Consider the following 19,986-nt stretch of genomic DNA (forward strand, 5'->3'; position numbering starts at 1 on the left):
TTGTTCTGGTTATTTAGGTATTTTTTTTAAATATATATAGTCACTGTTTTAGTTAAAGATGTAAAAGTAAAATCCAAGCAACAAAAACAACAGGAAACAACCTAATATGTTACAATGATAGGAACGATTTAGAATGATCACATTAGGCATTTAATCCAGACTTATTGTAGCGTAGGTGGTACGTTTAAAAGTCATACACAGTACAAATCGGTGTTTGCCACAGATTTCGATACGTGAAAGAAGACAGATGTGTGCTTACTTACTTTTCCTCTGCAAGGATTTAATTTGCCAATTAGTTTGTAACACATACAGATTAGAGCAATATAATCAGTGAGTCTGGAGGAACCCTGTGTTGGACTGCTGCTGGCACTGGTAGTCCTTGTTCTTCTCTGGATCCGCCTCACTCAGTTCTTCACCTGCTGCAGGTTCTTGTTAGAATGGTCCTTTGGTTTGCCGTGGGTCTCCGTAACAGAAGAACTTTGACCTTAGGATGAGAACTGCTGCAACAGCCAGCCACCTGGCCTCATGGCAGCTGCTAGGCATCTTTATGTGTGTGTAGTACTTTTGGGGGAAAAAAAAAAGCAATAACATGGACATTTTGCAGTGCATGCGTGGGCTCTGTTACCCTTCAAATCTAAGTAAGGGCAGACATGGCTTGAATAAGGTAAAGGGTCTTTCAAGCCACTCACAGTTACATATGTTTCATATCAAATAAAAAAAGAGCAAGAGTGGCAGCGCTTGTTTCAGGTTTGTATCAAAGATAATGAATTGTTATAGCTGACATAATAAATAAAAGGAACAAAATGCAGAAAACTAGACACACATATGGTGTACAACCACACACACTGACTCACCCTTAATTGAAATTTAATTAACTGCAGTAAATGTGTGTTAAACCTTGTTACTGTACATAAATAATGGCGATGCTGGGCGTGTAAATGAGACCTCATTGTCACTGATGAATCATTTTGCAGACTGGCTCTGGGAAGACATACACCATGGGGACGGGTTTCGATGTAAACCTGAGCCCACAGGAGCAGGGCATAATCCCGCGGGCTGTTCATCAGCTGTTTGAGGGAATCCAGAACAGGAGGATGCGTGCTCAGGAGGCCGGCGCCCAGCCCCCAGAGTTTAAAGTCAGCGCCCAGTTCCTGGAGGTGGGCGACACACTCACATTGTTACTTGATTTGACATTTATACAATGCTGTATTGATATTCTTGCCTGCCATTGTCTGCATGTGTGTGTGTGTGTGTGCTGGGATGGATGTTGGTCCATATTAACTCTAACCAGATGGAACAAAATGGAGAGACGACAGGCTCAAACCCGCTTCTATAAACAGGAAGTGACAACCTGAAGACAGATGAGCAGGAATGTCTGCTTATGTGTTGTTGGTCCTGATTAATGCTGTCCATTACCTCTGACATTATTCCTCATCACTGTGCGGGAGAAGATGGATAAGTGCAGGGAATGAGAGGGAGGGGGATGGTTGTATAGGAGAAATTAGATAATATGACGAGTAATTATTTCCTCTGGGGGTTTCTGGCAGGCAAATGTTTGGGTTTTATTTAGTGGACATGCTGTTGAGTATGTGTGTCTGTGTGTGTGTATGTGTTTGTGTGAAAGAGAGAGAGAGATCTGATTAGCTTAATAATCACACTGTAATACAAATTCAAATTTAAGAATAAAATCAACTTCTTTCTATTTTTCTTTTCCTCTTCTTTTGTCTGCGTGCTCTGCTCCTCGCTATTAGTGTGCTTTCTGTGGGTTCTCAGGTCAAAAGGTTATCTTTGTTGATGGTAAACAGATGGGTGTGTGAGGGTGGGTGTATGTGTGTGTGTATGTGAGGGTGGATGTGTGTGTGTGTGTGTGTGTGTGCATTTAGCACTAGGTGGGAGCAGCTGAGCTTTCAGCTGACCTCTTTGACCCTTCTCCTCAAAGGTTTCTGAGCTGTCATCATGTTGACCTCTGTGGCTGCAGAGCTGTGTGAAAATAAGAAACTGGAAATCAGTTTAACAGAATTAAACAGTTCAGTTTTATAAGGCGCATAATAATTTTCAGGACAGGGGATCATCCTTGCACTCAGCATGTATAAATTATGTTTTAAATTATATAAAGTGTGATGTTTATTGTGCTCCTTGTAGTTGTACAATGAAGAGATCTTGGACTTGTTTGATGGAGCCAGAGATCCAGAGAGTCGCAGTAGGAAGTCCAACATAAAGATCCATGAGGACGCCAGTGGCAGCATCTACACCACTGGAGTCACTTCCAGACTGGTACACTCAGAGGAGGAGGTGGGTCCATGAGTGTAGTTAGAGATGTGATTTGTGGGGCATCTGGGTGGCTTAGTGGTGAAGCCGGCAACCACATACACATGCCGCGCTGCGGTGCTGGCAGCGCGGGTTTGTGTCCCGGCCGCCAACTTGCCTGCGTGTCTTCCCCCGTATCTTTCCACCATTTCCTGTTTCTCTCCGCTGCCCACCCTCAAACCATTGAGTGACCGCTCTTAGATATAGGCACTGACATCCTAGAGGATATAAGGGTGTCATCATGAGACAAATGTGACTTTACAGTATACTGATTGCAGTTGCCCTTCCCCTTACTGTAGGGATCTAGGGTCATGGTTTTCCTTTAATTTGTCACCTATCTGCAGATCAGCATCTACCAACAGTGATTAAACCTTTTAATAATATACTCATTAAGTAGACATTTAAAATTTTTCCAAGTCTCCCATGACTGTACAGTGATGAGTGCTATTACATCAGTAAGTATTAACCGTGAAGACATGAATGAGTTCTGACTGGGGTGAGGGGAAGCATGGGAGTGGGAGCTGCCAAGAACCATCTGGTGGTCAGTCTTCATAAACAACAAAGAGGTCAGAGATAACAAGGGAGACTTGGCTCTGATTTGCTGCATTGTAGCCAGCAATATTTAAACCCCTGAAGGTATTTTGTCTTCATGTTTAGCTTTCTTCTTGAGAGACTGGCTTATTTACAGTCACATATGAAAAATGTGTCACAGCTGACAAAGAAAGGGAACCAATCAGCAGTGACAGTGTGGAGGAAGAAGGATGTTTGGTCACAAGTTATACAGAGAGGTGTTCATTTAGGGGAAGAGCTACACTTAAATACTGACTTGGATAAGGCAGTTGTGGTTATTCAGTTTTTTCTATAGGTGACAAAGAGAAAGAATGATGTCAGCAAGTGTTAAAAGACATAATGAGAATGGGGAAGAAAGGCTGAATTTGGGAACGTTAATCTGCATTGAAGTCAGACAGCTGAGCGGTAAATAGAGACGCGAGGCCACTCCTGTGGGAGGAGAGAGAGAAAATGTCAAAGCAGGCTATGGGAGGAGATAGGAGTCTGGCAGTGACAGAGTCAGCCGAGGAAGACAGAAAGGAGGCAGGTTAAGATAAGAAGTGAGGTGAGGACCCACCAGCAGAGAGGGCAGTTAAAAGGGAACTTAAAGGTTAATTAAATGCTAACGCTTAAGCGAGCAGCGATGACAAGAAAGTCTCTGTCGGACCAGAGGAGTTGAGGAACAAGTGATCATAATCATGGGTGCTGATACATAAACGTAAATAAACATGATGTCAACAGTCATTGTTTTTGTTTGAGACTGTGTGTGTACGGTAGGCGCTTTCTTTCTTTCAAGTAAAAGTAACCAAATATTATCTGTGTCTGTGCGTGTGTGTGCTGCAGCTGCTGCAGTGCCTGAAGCTCGGCGCTCTGTCCCGCACCACTGCCAGCACCCAGATGAACGCCCAAAGCTCCCGCTCGCACGCCATCTTCACCATCCACCTCTGTCAGATGCGGGTCTGTCAGCAGCAAATGGGGAGTTTGGAATGGCGGGTGGACAGAAGAAGAGAGAAAAAGCCATGAAAAGAAAAAAAAAAAAACAGGAGTGAGGTGCTTAGTGTTAATACAACTTTGTCATCATTGGCTTATATAAAAATCTGACAGCTATTAGTGGGAGGAAATAGAAAATGATGAGCTACTGTATTGTGAAATGCATGACCTTTCAAGAAAATCAAAAAAGTCACATATGATGCATAAAAAGCATAAGGAGTAGAGAAGATAGAAGTGAAGCATGAATAATTCAGCTGCATTCAAGGTGATAAAATGATTGCTAGTTTAAAGTAAGAGGCAGTAACTCAACAGCCTAAAAGGGCTGATGGGGTATTGTCGTCACCCTGCAGGGCAGGCGGGCGGGCAGCCGACTTTAAATTTTGTGAACGCAATAACTCGAGAACGGCGTGACCTAGAATGTTCAAATTCACACCATAGATGCATCTACTAAAAATCTAGGATGGGTTCGAATCTCGGCGACTGTGACCTCACTGTCAAGGTTGAAGGTCAAGTTTTCTGAAAATCTTTTGAACAGGAAAACTGGAGAAAGGTAAAGGGTTTCCAAAACTTGGTAATTTCACGAGTTATTTTCTTAGGTCAGGCACACAATGGTAGGACATGCTGCAGAAATGAGCAACCACACCAAAAAAATCTAACTCTCATACAGTTCAATGCTTTTTAAAATCCCTGGACTTAGGATGTTGTAATAAAATAGAGCAAAAATAACTTCTTCACCAGCCCAGTAAATTTTGCCAACATAGAAACTATATTTTAAACAAAATCCCCTTAAAAGAAGAATTCCTCCTGTGGCCTCATGTGTTGACTGCTTCATCAGTTCCATACTTGCCAGGAATCTCTTCAGGGTTGCTCATATAACGATCCTTTTCTGCTTAAAGGCAGCTTCCAGTCACGAGATAAGAAAATTTAAATTTTTGTATATCTATGGTGGCCCAGTTCAGGTCTATAAATGGGCCACCAGCTGATCATTTATGCTTAAGCTTAAATATTTATGCTTCTGCCCATTAACGATCATTCCATTACTAACAGCATCAACTGATAACCGTCTGCCGATCAGAGAACATGACAGTATTCTCAGTGGTTTATATTTATAATGATTTTAGCATTTCTTATTCCTGGTTCTTACTTAGCCATTTGCTTTTGAATTGGTACAGTATGCACCCCATTAAGATCTACTGAGACCTGTGATTATGTGTTATAGATTTTGTGCTTCCAGGGGATTTGTGCCACCTGAAGATTCTACTGCCAGGAGGCTGAGGGGTAGCACTGAGTCTGACAGTATTTTTTTTAACCTGCTTCCCTGTATTTTTTTTTGTCCACCTCTTTTAGCAGAATGGGGGAGGAGGGGAGACTGAAGAGCTGAATGGTGTGGAATCTGGCCCGATCGCCCAGCCAGAGTATGAGACACTGATGGCCAAGTTTCACTTTGTGGACCTGGCGGGCTCTGAGAGGCTCAAACGCACAGGGGCCACAGGAGACAGAGCCCGCGAGGGAATCTCTATTAACTGTGGGCTGGTAAGTCAGGGAGGGATCGCCAATGTCTATGGGCTGGTGGTATAATTAGAAATCTGTATGCAAATGAAATAATGGCGTGTGTCTTTCCACCTCTGTTAGCTTGCTCTGGGAATGTGATCAGTGCTTTGGGGGATCAGACCAAGAAGGGTGGACACGTCCCGTACCGAGACTCCAAACTTACCCGACTGCTTCAAGACTCACTGGGAGGAAAACAGGTATACACACACACACACACACACACAAGTGTGTTTTGCTATCTTTGTGGGGAATTTCCATTGACTTCCATTCATTTCTACAGCCTAAACCTTACCTTTACCCTTTTCCTAACCCTAACCATCACATACCTAACCCTAACCCTAATCAAAACTCAATTCATACCTTAGCCCTAACTCTGACCCCTGACCCAAAAAACAGGGTTTCCCCTTGTGGGGACAAGGTTCCAGTCCCCACAAGGAGCAATTGGTCCCCACAACGTAGTATATGTCAGGAAAATTGTCCCCACAAGGTATTATAAACACACACACACACACACACACACACACACACACACACACACACACACACACACACACACAGTTATGATCGATCAATTAATTAAATCAGTTTACTGACAAAAAATGATTATGTAGAATTTAAAGGCCCTTTTTGGTACTGGGGTCTGCTTGTAGCCCGAGTTGAAGCATGAAGAAATGCATGGGAAACTCACTCGTCTGAGGATGATTTTCTTTTTGAAATTTCTCTGCATTCATAAACAATAACCTGCAGAGAGAAATAGAAACCGTGCCCAGTCGTCTCACCTGGAGACTAAGTTAGTGGGGTCCCCAGATTGTTTTTTGAACCTGATTACAAACCTGACGGTTTTTTGCTCGTTGAGGACATGATGTTGCTGTAGCAAACTGAAACTGTTGGGTATTTCAGTCTCTGAAGAGGATGCTCCTTCCCAGTGCATTCATCTGTGGTGCTAATCCAAAGTCATATAACTCCAGCATCAAGTATCCAAAGATAATAGGTAGCAATAGTAAAAAACTTCAGGGAAATAGTTGACAAATCTCAATTCACCAATTTATATTGCCATGTCAACAAACATGCTAACGTTTCAGCTTTGTTGCCTTCATCAGAGCCACGAGACTGAAACGTTATTTGCTGGGTATCTGACTGTCAAATAAAACTAGACATATACACAAGTCATGTTGGGTCAACAGCAACAGTACTGACAAGCACAACCACAGCATTACTCTGTGTATGAACACTTACTGACAAAATCCACGTTTTCTTTTTTCTCCAGTCGTACAGTCATGATCGCCTGTGTCAGCCCGTCAGACCGGGACTTCATGGAGACGCTGAACACACTGAAGTATGCCAATCGCGCCCGAAACATCAAGAACAAGGTGGTGGTGAACCAAGACAAGACGAGCCAGCAGATCAGCGCCCTGCGCGCTGAGATAGCCCGACTTCAGATGGAACTGATGGAGTACAAGGCGGTGAGAAATGGCGGGATGGGAGGATGGGATGAGCCCAGAGGAAGTGAACGAATGAATGAAAAATGACAGGTTGAAAAAGGAGCGATAAGACATAGCTGTGTGTTGGTGATACAGTTAGAGAGGGGGCAAAAGTGGGAACAAGATGGATGAAATTGAGAATGCATGCAAGCAGAAAAAGAAGACAAATAACGCTAATGGAATAAGGGAGGATGGTATTGGAGGTAAGCAATAAAAGCAGAGGCCATGCTTGTTGCAGCTATATCAAATTAAAGATCATTACTGGAGCACACATATCACTTGTCAGCATTTTACAGTGTAATGTAGAGACAAATTGATGCTTCAGCTCAATGTATTGTACTATATGGTGTGGAGTGTAAAGTGTGTGAAGGATAATATGAGATCTGTGAGAAGAAATGTGGAGAGAATTTGAAGAGGGTCTGCAAAGAGTCTCCACTTTTTCATCAGCTTTGACCTCTGGGGCCGTAAGAAACAAGTGATCATTTAGCTCGGTTGTCAGTCTATTATGTGACTAAGAGGGTTACCACACTTACTACAGGGAAGTGACTGTGCTGAGGGACAGCAAGCTGACCTCAATGTGGTAATAAGGGATGTGATGTGACTTGAGTCTGGAAGTAATGAAGCAGAGGATGAGTGGAGTTAATGGCTGTGAGCTGCGGTTAACAGTGACTCTCTGTTGGAAGGGAAAACAACTGGATTTTTTTAGTGTTAATCACCGAAAATGCAACAATACATTGCTGTGGAGCCACACACAGGATAGGTCATTTTAAATAACTGCATTGTGTTTGGTTTGGCTGCAGCGTGGGGTATTCATATGAGTGTAAATTTAGAATAAGTTTGTTTTTCCATGTCTGACCTTTGACCCTAAAATATTTGTCTGCTCTGTCTAGGGAAAGCGTGTAGCCTGTGAGGATGGTTCAGAGGGCTACAGTGACCTGTACCAAGAGAACACCATGTTGCAGAGAGAAAGTGACACCCTGCGTCTCAGGGTCAAAGCCATGCAGGAGACCATCGACCACCTCAACTCCCGTGTAACGCATCTGCTGGCCAATGAGGTCAGCACCCTGCTCGCTAAGTCAAGTAAGTGAGAGAGATGCTTAATTGGTTTAAATATTTAAACCCTGCATGAACTCGGCTTCTGTAATTATGTTCTCAAAGCTTTCTTTAATTGAATCTATGAAAAGTAGTGTGTTAAAGGTTTTTAATCTGTGATTAAGTGTGTTTTTACTTTTGGCATCTAGGTGAGGGCAACGAGGAGATCGGGACTCTAATTCAGAACTATATCCGAGAGGTTGAAGAACTTAGGTAAGAGCTCCAGATGTCCTTTATCTTAGAACCAAGGTTTCAGTATAGTCATAGTTTAGTACTTTAAACATCTTTATATGTCATTTGTTTAATCGTTTCAGTGAGAAAAAGACACAAACTAGTTACTTAAAAAATATCTACAAACCTCATTGTTTGCAGTTTGGTGCAGGAGTGGCTTTCTATTTTACCAAACTACACCCAGAAACTACTAGGCTGCCTGTGATGAGAGGCTCATGCTAATGACACTTTGATAGGCTGTAAGAATTATTAGCACCCCCCACCCACCCAAATCTATAATTCTACCGAGCTGCACACTTCCTTTGCTTGGCAGATATACAGTTGTGGTCAGACGTTTGCGTACATTCATCATGGGCATGAATATTACTGTAATTAAGTTTTTAACAATTTCTTTGCACTGTTCTTTTGCAGGGTGGAATGATTATACAGCATACATCTTTAGAATCTTTAAAAAACAAGAACTGGGTGCACAAGTTTGAATTTATTTTAGATTTTTTTCTAACCCACACAGGGTCAAAAGTATACATACTGGCTCAAATGTGTCATATGCATACACTCCCACTAATATTTGGTTAAATGACCCTTAGCAAGTTGCACTTCAACCTTATGGCATAATTCTAGATATTTGAACACTCTTCTTGGCAGACTTGGTAGAGTTCTTTTAAATTGGTTGGTTTCCTGGCACAGACCCAGCTTTTAAGCACAGTCCACAAATTTTCAGTGGGGTTGTTTTATTCAATCCAAAACCAGTTTTGATGTGTGTTTGGGATCATTGTCCTGTTGGATCACCCAACTGTGTCCAAGTTTCAACATCTGTTGAATAACTGTTGATTTGAGGTAAAGTTGAAGAATTTGGAGGTAGTCTTCCTTCTTCATTATTCCATCCACTGGCAGCAAAACAGGCCCAAAGCATGATGCTACTGCCACCATGCTTGGCAGCTGCTACAGTGTTCTTAGGTTTGAAAGCCTCACCTTTACTCCCCTAAACATGCCTCTTGTCATTGTGGCCAAATAGCTTAATCTTTGTCTCATCTGACCATAAAACTTTCCTCCAGAAGGCATTTGGCTTGTCCATGTGGGCAGCTGCAAATGTCAGACAAGCTTCAAGGTGTCGATTTTGAAACAGGGGTTTCTTTCTTGGTCAGCACCCTCACAGTCTATGCTGATGTAAAACTCACATCACTGTGGACGGTCATGCTGGTGTTCCAGCAGTTTCCAGTTCATGGCAGGCTGAGCCTCGGTGGTTCCTGGGTTGTTCGTGAACATCCTGACCAATTTCCTCTCATCTGAGGGTGACAGTTTGGATCTTCCTCCAGACCTCCCAGAAGTGGTGACACATCAGAATGACTTATACTTAGATGCAATTGTTTGACCTGATCTTGGAATCTGCAGTGGTTTAGAAATGGCTCAAAGAGGACCTTCCCAACTTGTGTAAATCTACAATTCTCCATCTTAGATCTTCACTGAGTTTCTTGGACTTTCCCATAGTTATGAGTATCGGTCAATTCAGTGAGTGGTGTCAAAAAAAAATCCTTTCATGCTGGCAAAGAGAAACTACCAGTAGCAGTCAATCACGGTCTTTTACAGGCCTTGGTCCTGTCAAGTTAGAAGACATTGTAGAACCTTCAGCACCACTTGTTAAAGATTTAAGTGAGCCTTTGTATATATTGAAACCTAATTTTGATCCTGTGTGTATTAGAGAAAATCCAAAATAAAATTCACAACTTGTGCACCCAATTCTTGTTTTTTTAAAGTCATTAAAGATGTATGCTATACAATCATTCCACCCTGGAAAAAGAACAGTTCAAAGAAGTCATTAAAAGCCCCAAATTACCCTGACATTCATGCCCATGCATGTAAACTTCTAAACACAACTGTAAATCGCTTTCAAGTCAAACAAATAGTAATACATTTTCCCGTGTATCATGACTGCCTTCTCCTTCAGTGACAGGCTTTTATGAGCTACTATACTACAGCCTTAACTTCTGCACAGACTTTAAGGCTGATTATAGTAAGGTGCCTACAGTGAATAGGTTACACTTTCCAGTAGCTGCGGCAAGTTCTTACACACCTGGAGGGACCCACTTCTTACAGTAACCCACTTAGTTAGACTGAGTCACTCACTATGGTGCAGTTCAAGCTTTTTTTGGTTCTCCTTTCTTCTCTCTGCAAGCTGTGAGTACCCGCTGGCTGCTCTATTAAAATCTGCTACGGTGCCCTGTGACTGTGTCACTGCGGTTTGGTGCTTTATATGAGCTTCATGATAGTCGAATTGCATACTGCATATATCAGTGACATTTACTGATGCTGCTTAAGCTAAAGATTTTCTTTTCCTTTTCCCATTTAGAGCCAATACTGAATTAAAAGTGTGTCTTTTCAGATGTTTCAGTGTTCCTCATTATTGCCTTGTTGGCTTTTATTCTGTAACTTCTCGTTGATCCAACCGCCATCAACATCCTGTCAGTAATATCTGTCAGAGGTTGGCAGCAGACTTCTTTCACAGCCTTTTGACTTCACACAGCAGGGAAAGGCAGACTAACAGTGGCTATATTCTACTTGGGTGGGTGTGTGTGTGTGTGTGGGGGGGGAGGGGGGGGGGGGGGGAATAAAATTCCTGAGTGAGTTTTTTTCTGACCAAATTTATGAGTCACTGAAAATCATTTTGCAGCTTTAATCAGCAGCAAGAGATAATGAACGAACAGCTCTGCTGTCTCCTTCTGTCCTCTCTTCATCCTTTTGTCAGAACCAAACTCCTTGAGAGCGAGTCCATGAACGAGTCATTGCGACGACAGGTGGGCCGGCTCTCCTCCCGCTCCCCGTTCCCCAACCTCCACTCTCAGCCCCGCCCCTGGTCACCCCCCTGGCTCTTCGCCTGCCCCATGTCCATGGAAGCGGAGATGACGGATGTATTACGCCGCGCCAAGCTGGACATCGAGAGACTGAAGAAGAAAGAGAGGAGGCAGAGGAGGATGAGGGTAAGGAGTGAAGGACACAAACTTTTTATTTGGAACTGTAACATCCGCTGTATTTAAGGAAGACTTCACTTCAGACATCTCTGTTTTATGCCAATATAATATCTAATGGCTTAATTTAAGACTCATATCAACCTGTTAAAGTTTTAAAAGCTGATTGAAAAACATGGTGATGGTTGCATAACATTTCCTGCCCATATAATTTTCCCCTTCCTCATTACTTTTCTATTTAAGACCCACATCACACGTAAATTAGAACTCTGGGACTGCCAGCTTCCGAATAGAGTTGGTATGCTGCCAGTGCTGAGCTGTAACGCTGGCTTGGACACAGAAAGGTCTAAATCAGTCAGTATTGGTCACGAGAGAGAGATGAGTACACAGCCTAACAGGCTAATTGAGGCCTAATGGCACAGAAATGGAGGAAGATGGGAATTTAGAGCCGGGATGGCTGATAAGTTTGTAAAAGAAGGAGCAAAGCAGACCATAAAAGTGGTACTAAAACTTAAGCGCTAAAGGGGGCAATGAGGGTAGACAAGCTGAAGAAGACTTTGCTAATGATTTTTGAGGGTTTGATTCTGCAGTAAGCACATTACTTGGCAGCACTCCAAAGCCACAATAATGGATGTCAGAGTGTTTCGCTATCTAGTTACACTAAGGGGAGTGTTTCTGCCAGGCAGTGGACAGAAAGCATCTGGTTATAGCACTGAAGGTGAGCTGATTTTTGTGGAAATCCCAATGCCAGCCTTGACACACACGCTTCTATCCCTCACAGCCCGAGTTGGAGAAAGAAAGGTCTGAAGAAGCGAGTAAAGCTGCACACTCACGAGGAACGGCGGAGAAGGGCAGAGCAGGGAAAACGGGCAGAATGGAGAGATTGATTCAGATGAGAATTACACTGAGGTAAGGCCCGCATGTGTTGGCACTTATGAGCATTAAAATGACCAGAACGAGTCTGATTATGTATTTGTGTCTCCAGGACATCATGTCTCCACTGCAGGAGGAGAGCGGATGTGATGAAGATGAGGGGGAGGATGAAGAGGAGGGCAGGGAAGAAGAGGATGAGTTTGACAGTGATGAGAGCTTGGTGGATTCAGACTCAGACTCGGATGAGAAAGGTGTGTTTCTGTCAGCTGCTATTACAAAATGACCAAACCCTTTTCACATTTTGTCCGTTTGGCCCATTGTTTTACAGTTTGTCCTTTTTTATCATCTGCTGTGACTATTTACAGTAAAGATAAAGATGTTTTAGTGTAAAATGAGCAAAAATAGATCTGCATCTCGATGGAAAAGAAGCCCATTTTTGGCATATTATTTAATATTCGGTTATACATGAAACACAAAATGCACTATTTGGTTTACAAGCTCTCTCAAAACTCCTAAACCTACAGCCAACTTCAGGCGGGACCTGGCAGACCTGACCTGTGAGATTGAGATCAAACAGAAGCTGATAGACGAGCTGGAGAACAGCCAGCGGAGGCTGCTGATGCTAAAGCTGCAGTATGAGGAGAAGAAGCTATCCTGCTGCAAAACAAGATCAGAGACACACAGCTGGAGAGAGAACCGCGTTGTGCAGAACCTCAGTGAGTTTACTGAACTTATTCAGTGAGTGTTCAACGAGGTGGTTCAACTACTTGCTCATAATGTTACTAAATGGTTGTGAGTGACCATGGAAAACTACACGGAGGAGAAGGCCAAACCGGATCAAGCAGGAGTATGAGAAAGTCTTAAGGAGATGAACCGTGACTGCTCAAGCTGCAAGCGGCACAGAAGGAGCACGCAACGCCTCCTCAAAACCAGGGGAGGTACGAACGGGGAGCTGAAGAAGCTCAGGCTGCGGTCAACGAGATGAAGAAGGCAAGGTAGTGGGTTCGCAGAAGAGTCTGTGAGGAGGAAAGGAAAGAAGGATTGTTGTTTTGATCAGGAATATTTTATGTTATTTTCAGGTGGTTGCTGATGAAGCAGATGAAGGAGGAGCAGCAGAGGAGGAGGATGGTGAGGCAAAGAGAAACCGTGAGATCGCCCAACTAAAGAAGGAGCAGCGCCGACAAGAGGTCAGGCGGCATCTAACCTGTTGTATGTGTTTTATATTTAGCAATCAAATGTGCATAACTCAGTGTGGTATGGGAGATTTAGCTCAAGCAAGTGACACATAATGTAATACCTATATGAGCCACTGTAACTATGCTGCTGTTATTGTGATCATGATAGAAATTGTAATGAGGCATTAAAAATCCTTTACTGTCATCCTGTGGGCAGCATTCATGATCCCTTTATTTAGAGTTTCACTTAAATCTTAAAATCCTTCATGAATCAACACTCTGTTGTGTGAAGAGTAATCCCATTCAGCTCAGGCATCTAGAGGCTGCTGAACAGCAATAAAAAAAATATGTTGAACATGGAGTGATACACATTAAAAAAAAAGTTGTTCTTTTTTTCCCCATCAGTACCAGATCCGTGCGTTGGAGTCTCAGAAGCGCAACAGGAGCTGGTGCTGCGCAGGAAGACTCAGGAGGTGACCGCCCTGCGGCGCCTGGCTAAACCTATGTCAGATCGAGTGGCTGGACGAGTGGCCCGCTGGAAACCAGACTCCCTCAGTTACGGACTCTGGAGCTGAATTATCAGCCAGCACTACAGCAAGCAGCTCCGAGCCTGAGACTGTGAGGACTGTAAGCGGGTTGGTGCGGCAGTGGAACAACAAGAACAGTGTGTACGGATACCTAGGAGAGAGCGAGGGGGGCATGGATGGAACAACGGGTCATTGGGTAAGATAGAGTTGATGTTATCATGCACAACCTCTTCTATACACATGCTCCCAGCCCCCCCGTCACCCTGAACAGGATAAGTGGAAGAGAATGGATGGATGGATGGATGGATGGATGGATGGATGGATATTAGCATTTTTCATCTGTCTTCATACTGTATTCACTGGTCAGTTACTCAGTAATCAGTATAATTTAATGTAATTAATTTTTGGGAGGCATTTGATTCAATTTCTTACGTGTTTCTAATGTATATGTAGCTCCTTAGTAGACTGTGGGTTACTTGCACTATTTGTTAGTGGAATTAGTAATTCATTGTTTTTTATAGGACATTTTAATGCAGTATATGACACAACTTTATTGCTGCTTGTTGTCAGTTGATTTATCCATTCATTTTTTGGCTTTCTCTGTCCATTACCAGCAGTAGAAAGAAGTTGCAGCGTAAGCCAGCAGGCCTGGGCAACAGTGGAGCTGCAGGCAGAGCCAGCAGTATTTCTAAGTCTGCACGTCAGAAGTGGCAAACCCTCGAGCGCCGTATTACAGACATTGTCATGCAGAGAATGACCATCTCAAATGTGGAAGCTGACATGGATCGCCTTATCAAGGTAGGAATGACACGCAAGAGCTGTAGACTGTGACTTAAGAGGATACGGAAAAATGTAAAGAAAAGACTCAAACAGCAGTTGTACATAGTATCAGGAATTACATCAGCAACTATTCTGACTTCTGAGTGGTTAAGAACTGAAACCAAGTGTGAGGCACTTCCTTCCTCATTTCCTAACAGATGAAGAAATGTTCAAATGTGGGACAGAGAGCAGCCTTTTGCACAGAAATGTCCTGGCACTCCCTTTTGTGGCTGCTCTGTTTGAATCATCAAATTTAAAACTGTCAGGTTTTTCTCATCAGCCTCAAAGATTTTAGGTGTGTCAAAATGTATCTGTGTCTCCAGTAAATACAGAAAAGTAAAATTATAAATGTAGAAATAACTAAATGTTCTGTTTCCCTGTCCTTGACATATGCAGATTTTAAGTATAACACTTCATTATTTATATTTGCTGTGCGTGGATTTGTGTTTTTGCTGAGTCAGAAGCGTGAAGAGCTGACCGCCCAGCAGGAAGCGCTCTCGCATAAGAGAGAGGTACTGATGGCAGATGGGGAGGGACCAGAAGCTGAGGACCGCCTCCTTCAGGAAATTAATGAGGATATTGAGGTGCTGAACGCCAATATAGACTACATCAATGACAGCCTGTCTGACTGCCAGGCCACCATTGTACAGATAGAGGAAACCAAGGTATGAAGACACTAACACATACTCACACACAGGCGTTTATACCTGCATTCCAGCAATGAGGAGGGACAGAGTGCCTCCAGCAACGTATAGTTTTGTGTTCTTGCAGGATGAGCTGGACTCAGTGGACACCTCAGTGGTGATCAGTTCTTGCTCCCTGGCTGAAGCACGCCACCTGCTGGACCACTTCTTGAAGGCTTCCATAGACAAGGTAAATTATCATGCAGGGGATCATTAATACAAAAACATAAAGAAAGACAAAAAGAAGTGTGTAACTTTAAGAAGATTCAAGTATATGCACACCTATTATAGCCTGACGTTAGAGTCAGGTGCAGATGCAGGGAACAATGGTTGCAGTGCCATCTAGTGCTGTCTCTTTGTATCACACTCCATTGTTGGGTTACATTTCTTGATTGAAAGCTCAATAAAATGCCTCGTAACATTAAAATTGTTTAGTGTAATTATTATTGTTTAATTGTTCTGTTATTGTGTGTGTGCAGAGTTTACAGGTGGCTCAGAAGGAGGCTCAAATTAGACTGTTGGAGGGCCAGCTGAGACAGACGGATGTGATTGGCTCGTCCCACAATCACATGATCCTTGATGCCCTGCGAGAAAAGGCAGAGTGCATTCCTGAGCTCCAGGCTCTCATCCACAACGTGCAGCAGGGTAAGGGAGGATTCTTGTGCATCTTGTTGTGAGAAAAAGAAGGAGGAAAAAACAAGTCTAGGGGAACCTGCTTATTTTTCTAGAATAGAATAGAATAGAATGCCTTTATTGTCATTATACAGGATGTACAATGAGATTGGAGGGCCACTCCTGTTCAGTGCCATGTAACAGAAAATCAAACTCTCTAAAATAAAATGTTATGAAAAATTATAATCTAGTATGATCAATATAATCAAGAGATATACAGAAATAAACAATGTGTAAAATGTACAAAAAATAGAATGTATAAAAATATATACATACATTGGTGCATCTGTACATTGTAAGAAAAGTAAATATGTGTATACATATAATAATGAAGATGATGAATATTGCACTTGGTGAATGAATATTGCACTAGTGAATGAATACTGGATATTACACAATATAGGAATGTCAGATATTGTTCAGTATGAATAATATAATATTGCACAGTTACAGTGGGTGAGTGTGTGAGTTCAGGGTGGTGATTGCTCTGGCGAAGAAACTGTTCTTGAGTCTGTTTGTTCTGGCTTTGATGCACCTGTAGCGCCTGCCAGAGGGCAGCAGGTCAAACAGGTCAAAGCCAGGGTGTGAGCTGTCATTGATGATGTTCCTGGCTCTGCTGATGCAGCGGGAGGTGTAGATGTCCATCAGGGAGGGGAGAGGGCAGCCAACGATTCTTTGTGCTGTCTTGACTACCCTCTGAAGCCTGACCCTGTCTGCCTCAGTGCAGCTGCCGTACCATACTGTGATACAGTACGTCAGCAGGCTCTCAATGGATGAGGGCCTGATCTTTGTTCTAATTTCTTTCTTTTTCACTTTGCATCAGTACACATGTTAGTGCTGTGTTGCATGTAAGAACTGCTGGCCTCATAGGAAATGGGTTGTGTTTAGCAGTAAACCATACAGAAGCCTCTAAATCAAAAACCGGTGTTTGATGCATGGGCACTATATGTGGGTTCAGTTATAGTATAGGATGTCTAAATACCTTGGGGGTTCTGTCAGGAAGGGCATCAATCTGCCAGATCAAATACACGGAGCTACCCACTGTGGCGACCCCTTGTGAATAAGGGAGCATCTGAAGGTAGCTTTTATTTTTGGGGTCATTACGTGGTCTTAGAGAAGCCTGTGGCACGTAGAGACATAATCACAGACTGGTTGTGTACTTGCAGAAAACGGTTACGCCAGCACAGATGAGGAGCCCTCTGAGTTTAGCCAAGCCTCCGACAGCAGGTGGTCTTTCTTTCTTACCCAACATCAAGCAACATATCTTAAAAGGCTCAAATACTTTGTGCACGTTTACATGTTTCTTTTCTCTCTGCCTCCAGCGTATCGCAGCTGAAAGAATCCAACAGCCAAGATGATTTCAAAGTAAAATTACAGCAGGTTTGTGTTGTTTGGTTCTGCATGTCATCTGCTGAAGTAATGAGGTTTGGACCTGTGTTTTTTATTGTCAATACACATGCCATAGTTTGGCAGTGTGTGCCATTCTTGCTTGCAACCACGAGGTGGCAGTACAAGCAAACACTTAATACGACTTCCTAAAGCTTAGAGGATCCCTCATTGGGCACAAATTCCTCTTATTATTCTGATAAAGCTGTGCTTTTCTATTCCTTGTTGTTGACCTAGAAAGATAACCTAGAATTGTTTGTTTTACTGCCCTTCTTCTATTTTCTTTGTGCTTTTCCCTGCTGAACGATGTTCTCAGGCTGTATATATAATCTCCTCTTGCACCTTAATTACATCAGTGTTTATCTTTATTTTATGCCCTAGTTTTTTTGTTTCCCCCCTCCCTATCCAAGTATCCTCCTCCTTTTGTGGTCCTCTGTAATAATAAAGGTTCATATTTTTCAACCAGATGGAGCCTCGTCTCTCAGCTCAAATGAAGGCAGTGTCGGCAGAGTACCTCGGTCCCATCCTGGACCCCTCATCCGGCAGCAAACAGCAGTACATCACCAAGTCTCTGGCTTCACTGACGGACATCCAGGAGGATGCCTGAGTCTTGCTCCAGGGAACCTTGGGCTCAGCTTGGCATTAAGAGACTCCTACCACAGAGATCGGGTATCCCGCACCATCAGCTTGCCTTTCAGGGGTCACACCATTGTAAGTTCACCAACAAATCATAGTGATCATTGAGATGAGTGCTGACTTTTTCTTTAAGTCTTACCAGGAAGTGGGGATAATGAGAGGAAGGATTGGCTCTTGTATATCATCTTGTGTCTAGTGTAGATTTGAGAGTCTTTCCACTAACCATTACTTTATGAGCTATTCATTTCTTTTAGCCACCAACGAATAATTCAGCCATTATTTCAAGCTAAAAAGTAACATTTCACTTAAGTATCAAGCAGTGCGTGACTCAAGGTGAAGATATTGTATTGTTTAAATCTAATACTCATCTCTGTTTTGTTGGTGACAGTTTTTCAACAATATTGCTTTTTATGATTCATTTACTGAAAAACAAGAACAGATTTGTTCGATTTGTGACTTCTGCAGATTCACAAGTAAACATCAAATTGAAATTCAGAAAATAGAAAGTAATTTTTGGGTTATTATTTTGTTTCATGGGAGGGAAAAGAATCCAGTGGAATTTTCATGAGTCCTCAGTGATGTGTGTGATTTGATATTTGAAGAGATTAGTCCTTCTAGAAATGCTGCTAAATTGCATAGACCTTGCTGCTTATAGATTCCCAATAGTTCACACAGATATCCGTCATCCTTTTGTGCAGTGCCCTGAAAGTTTGCTTAGTTTGCTTGTATTTGTTTGTGTGTGTGTGTGTCAGTCCCAGGCAGTCTCCGGGGTTATGATACTTCCCCTTTAACCAGAAGGAAATCTTACGACCGTGCATACAGGTACATGTAATGCTCATTTCAAGGAATTTTGCTTGCTGGTGGAACACACTTAGTCCTAGCATTTCATTTATACAGTTGTACTCTTAACTTGTCCTTCTCCATCCTAAACTCCACCATCTTTCTGTCCCTTATCAGGCCCACAGATGGCTACACTACCACCCTCCTCCCCCTCCTCTGCGGACCAGGAACGACCGCAACGTGTTCTCGAGGCTCACCAGCAACCAAACTCAAGGTTCTGCTCTGGACAAGTGAGTGCAGATACATACACACACAACATGCTGCTTGTGTCCATTTGTCCCTAGGTTGCATCCCATCAGTTGAAGTCACACGTTGAACCATTCTTTTCTTTCTTTCTTTTTTTTTCTTTCTTTTCTTTTCTTTCTTTCTTTTCTTTTCTTTTCTTTTCTTCCATGTTTTCCTTCACTTTTTCTGCAGGCAGGCTGAAGGTCAGGCCTTTTGAAGGGAAAGTGGTTCTGTCAATAATTTAAATGAGCCTTTTAAGAATGTTGTCCACCAGTTTCTTGCCTCCATATGAACTCCTTTCTTCTGGCATTAATGTCGATCCCGCAGCAACAGATGCTGCAGGCAGTCGTGGAATCCAGGTGTTAAACCCAAAGCATAATCTGTTAAAAGCTGCATGTAGTATCAGTAGCAATGAGGTGTAATTGCAGTAGGCTTCCAGTTCTGGTACAGAAATTACCAGAAGACAATGGCAAATCAGGAGGGGGGGCAGCAATGGTAACAGCCTCTGCGGGAACGTGCTGTCGGGGCAGCTCTAGCTGGGGAACAACAAGGATGTGGTATGATATGAAATCAGTTTTGAGATGCCGTGCTGTGCATGACAATGATCTTCATTATCTGCATTTTGCAAAGGAAAGAGAAATCAGCCTGACCAATCTTATATAATCCAATATAAACAGGCCTGTAATTAATCTTATCTTGTAACACTGGGTTTGTTCAAACTGCGCCTGACAGAGTTTAATTCAAATTTATGATAATTTTTGAGGCTGTTGTCAGTCGTGATGTTGAATGGGCCCATTTCTGATGTCATTTTTTCCCCATCCTGTTTACATACTTAAAAGTAAAAGAATTATAAACACCTCTCAGCGTGTATTTGTGTAATCTCACTACATCAGATTGAGGGATAATGTGGACATGAGCTGCATGTTAATACATGTCAGCTGAGAGGCTACAGAGTGGCTACTGGAATGAGCAGCCGGCCTTTTTTC

General features: G+C 42.8%; 1 protein-coding gene across 1 annotated transcript in view; it reads left to right on the forward strand.

The window, feature by feature from the left end:
- The window catches only part of kif21b (kinesin family member 21B), a 60,607-nt gene that overhangs the window by 24,430 nt on the left and 16,191 nt on the right, over positions 1-19,986 (forward strand). The window contains 31 exon segments of the mRNA XM_030728806.1: positions 975-1,157; positions 2,143-2,292; positions 3,700-3,835; positions 5,210-5,383; positions 5,479-5,590; positions 6,662-6,860; positions 7,769-7,958; positions 8,120-8,183; positions 10,945-11,176; positions 12,020-12,073; positions 12,150-12,288; positions 12,562-12,683; positions 12,686-12,733; positions 12,735-12,753; positions 12,835-12,918; positions 12,921-13,032; positions 13,117-13,163; positions 13,166-13,224; positions 13,618-13,645; positions 13,648-13,739; positions 13,741-13,935; positions 14,310-14,537; positions 15,020-15,223; positions 15,330-15,431; positions 15,721-15,886; positions 17,080-17,140; positions 17,236-17,293; positions 17,766-17,900; positions 17,903-18,014; positions 18,694-18,763; positions 18,901-19,005. Of these exon segments, the coding sequence (XP_030584666.1) occupies positions 975-1,157; positions 2,143-2,292; positions 3,700-3,835; positions 5,210-5,383; positions 5,479-5,590; positions 6,662-6,860; positions 7,769-7,958; positions 8,120-8,183; positions 10,945-11,176; positions 12,020-12,073; positions 12,150-12,288; positions 12,562-12,683; positions 12,686-12,733; positions 12,735-12,753; positions 12,835-12,918; positions 12,921-13,032; positions 13,117-13,163; positions 13,166-13,224; positions 13,618-13,645; positions 13,648-13,739; positions 13,741-13,935; positions 14,310-14,537; positions 15,020-15,223; positions 15,330-15,431; positions 15,721-15,886; positions 17,080-17,140; positions 17,236-17,293; positions 17,766-17,900; positions 17,903-18,014; positions 18,694-18,763; positions 18,901-19,005 (3,680 nt within the window).

This window comes from Archocentrus centrarchus, chromosome 5, assembly GCF_007364275.1.
Source record: "Archocentrus centrarchus isolate MPI-CPG fArcCen1 chromosome 5, fArcCen1, whole genome shotgun sequence".
Taxonomy (NCBI): domain Eukaryota; kingdom Metazoa; phylum Chordata; class Actinopteri; order Cichliformes; family Cichlidae; genus Archocentrus; species Archocentrus centrarchus.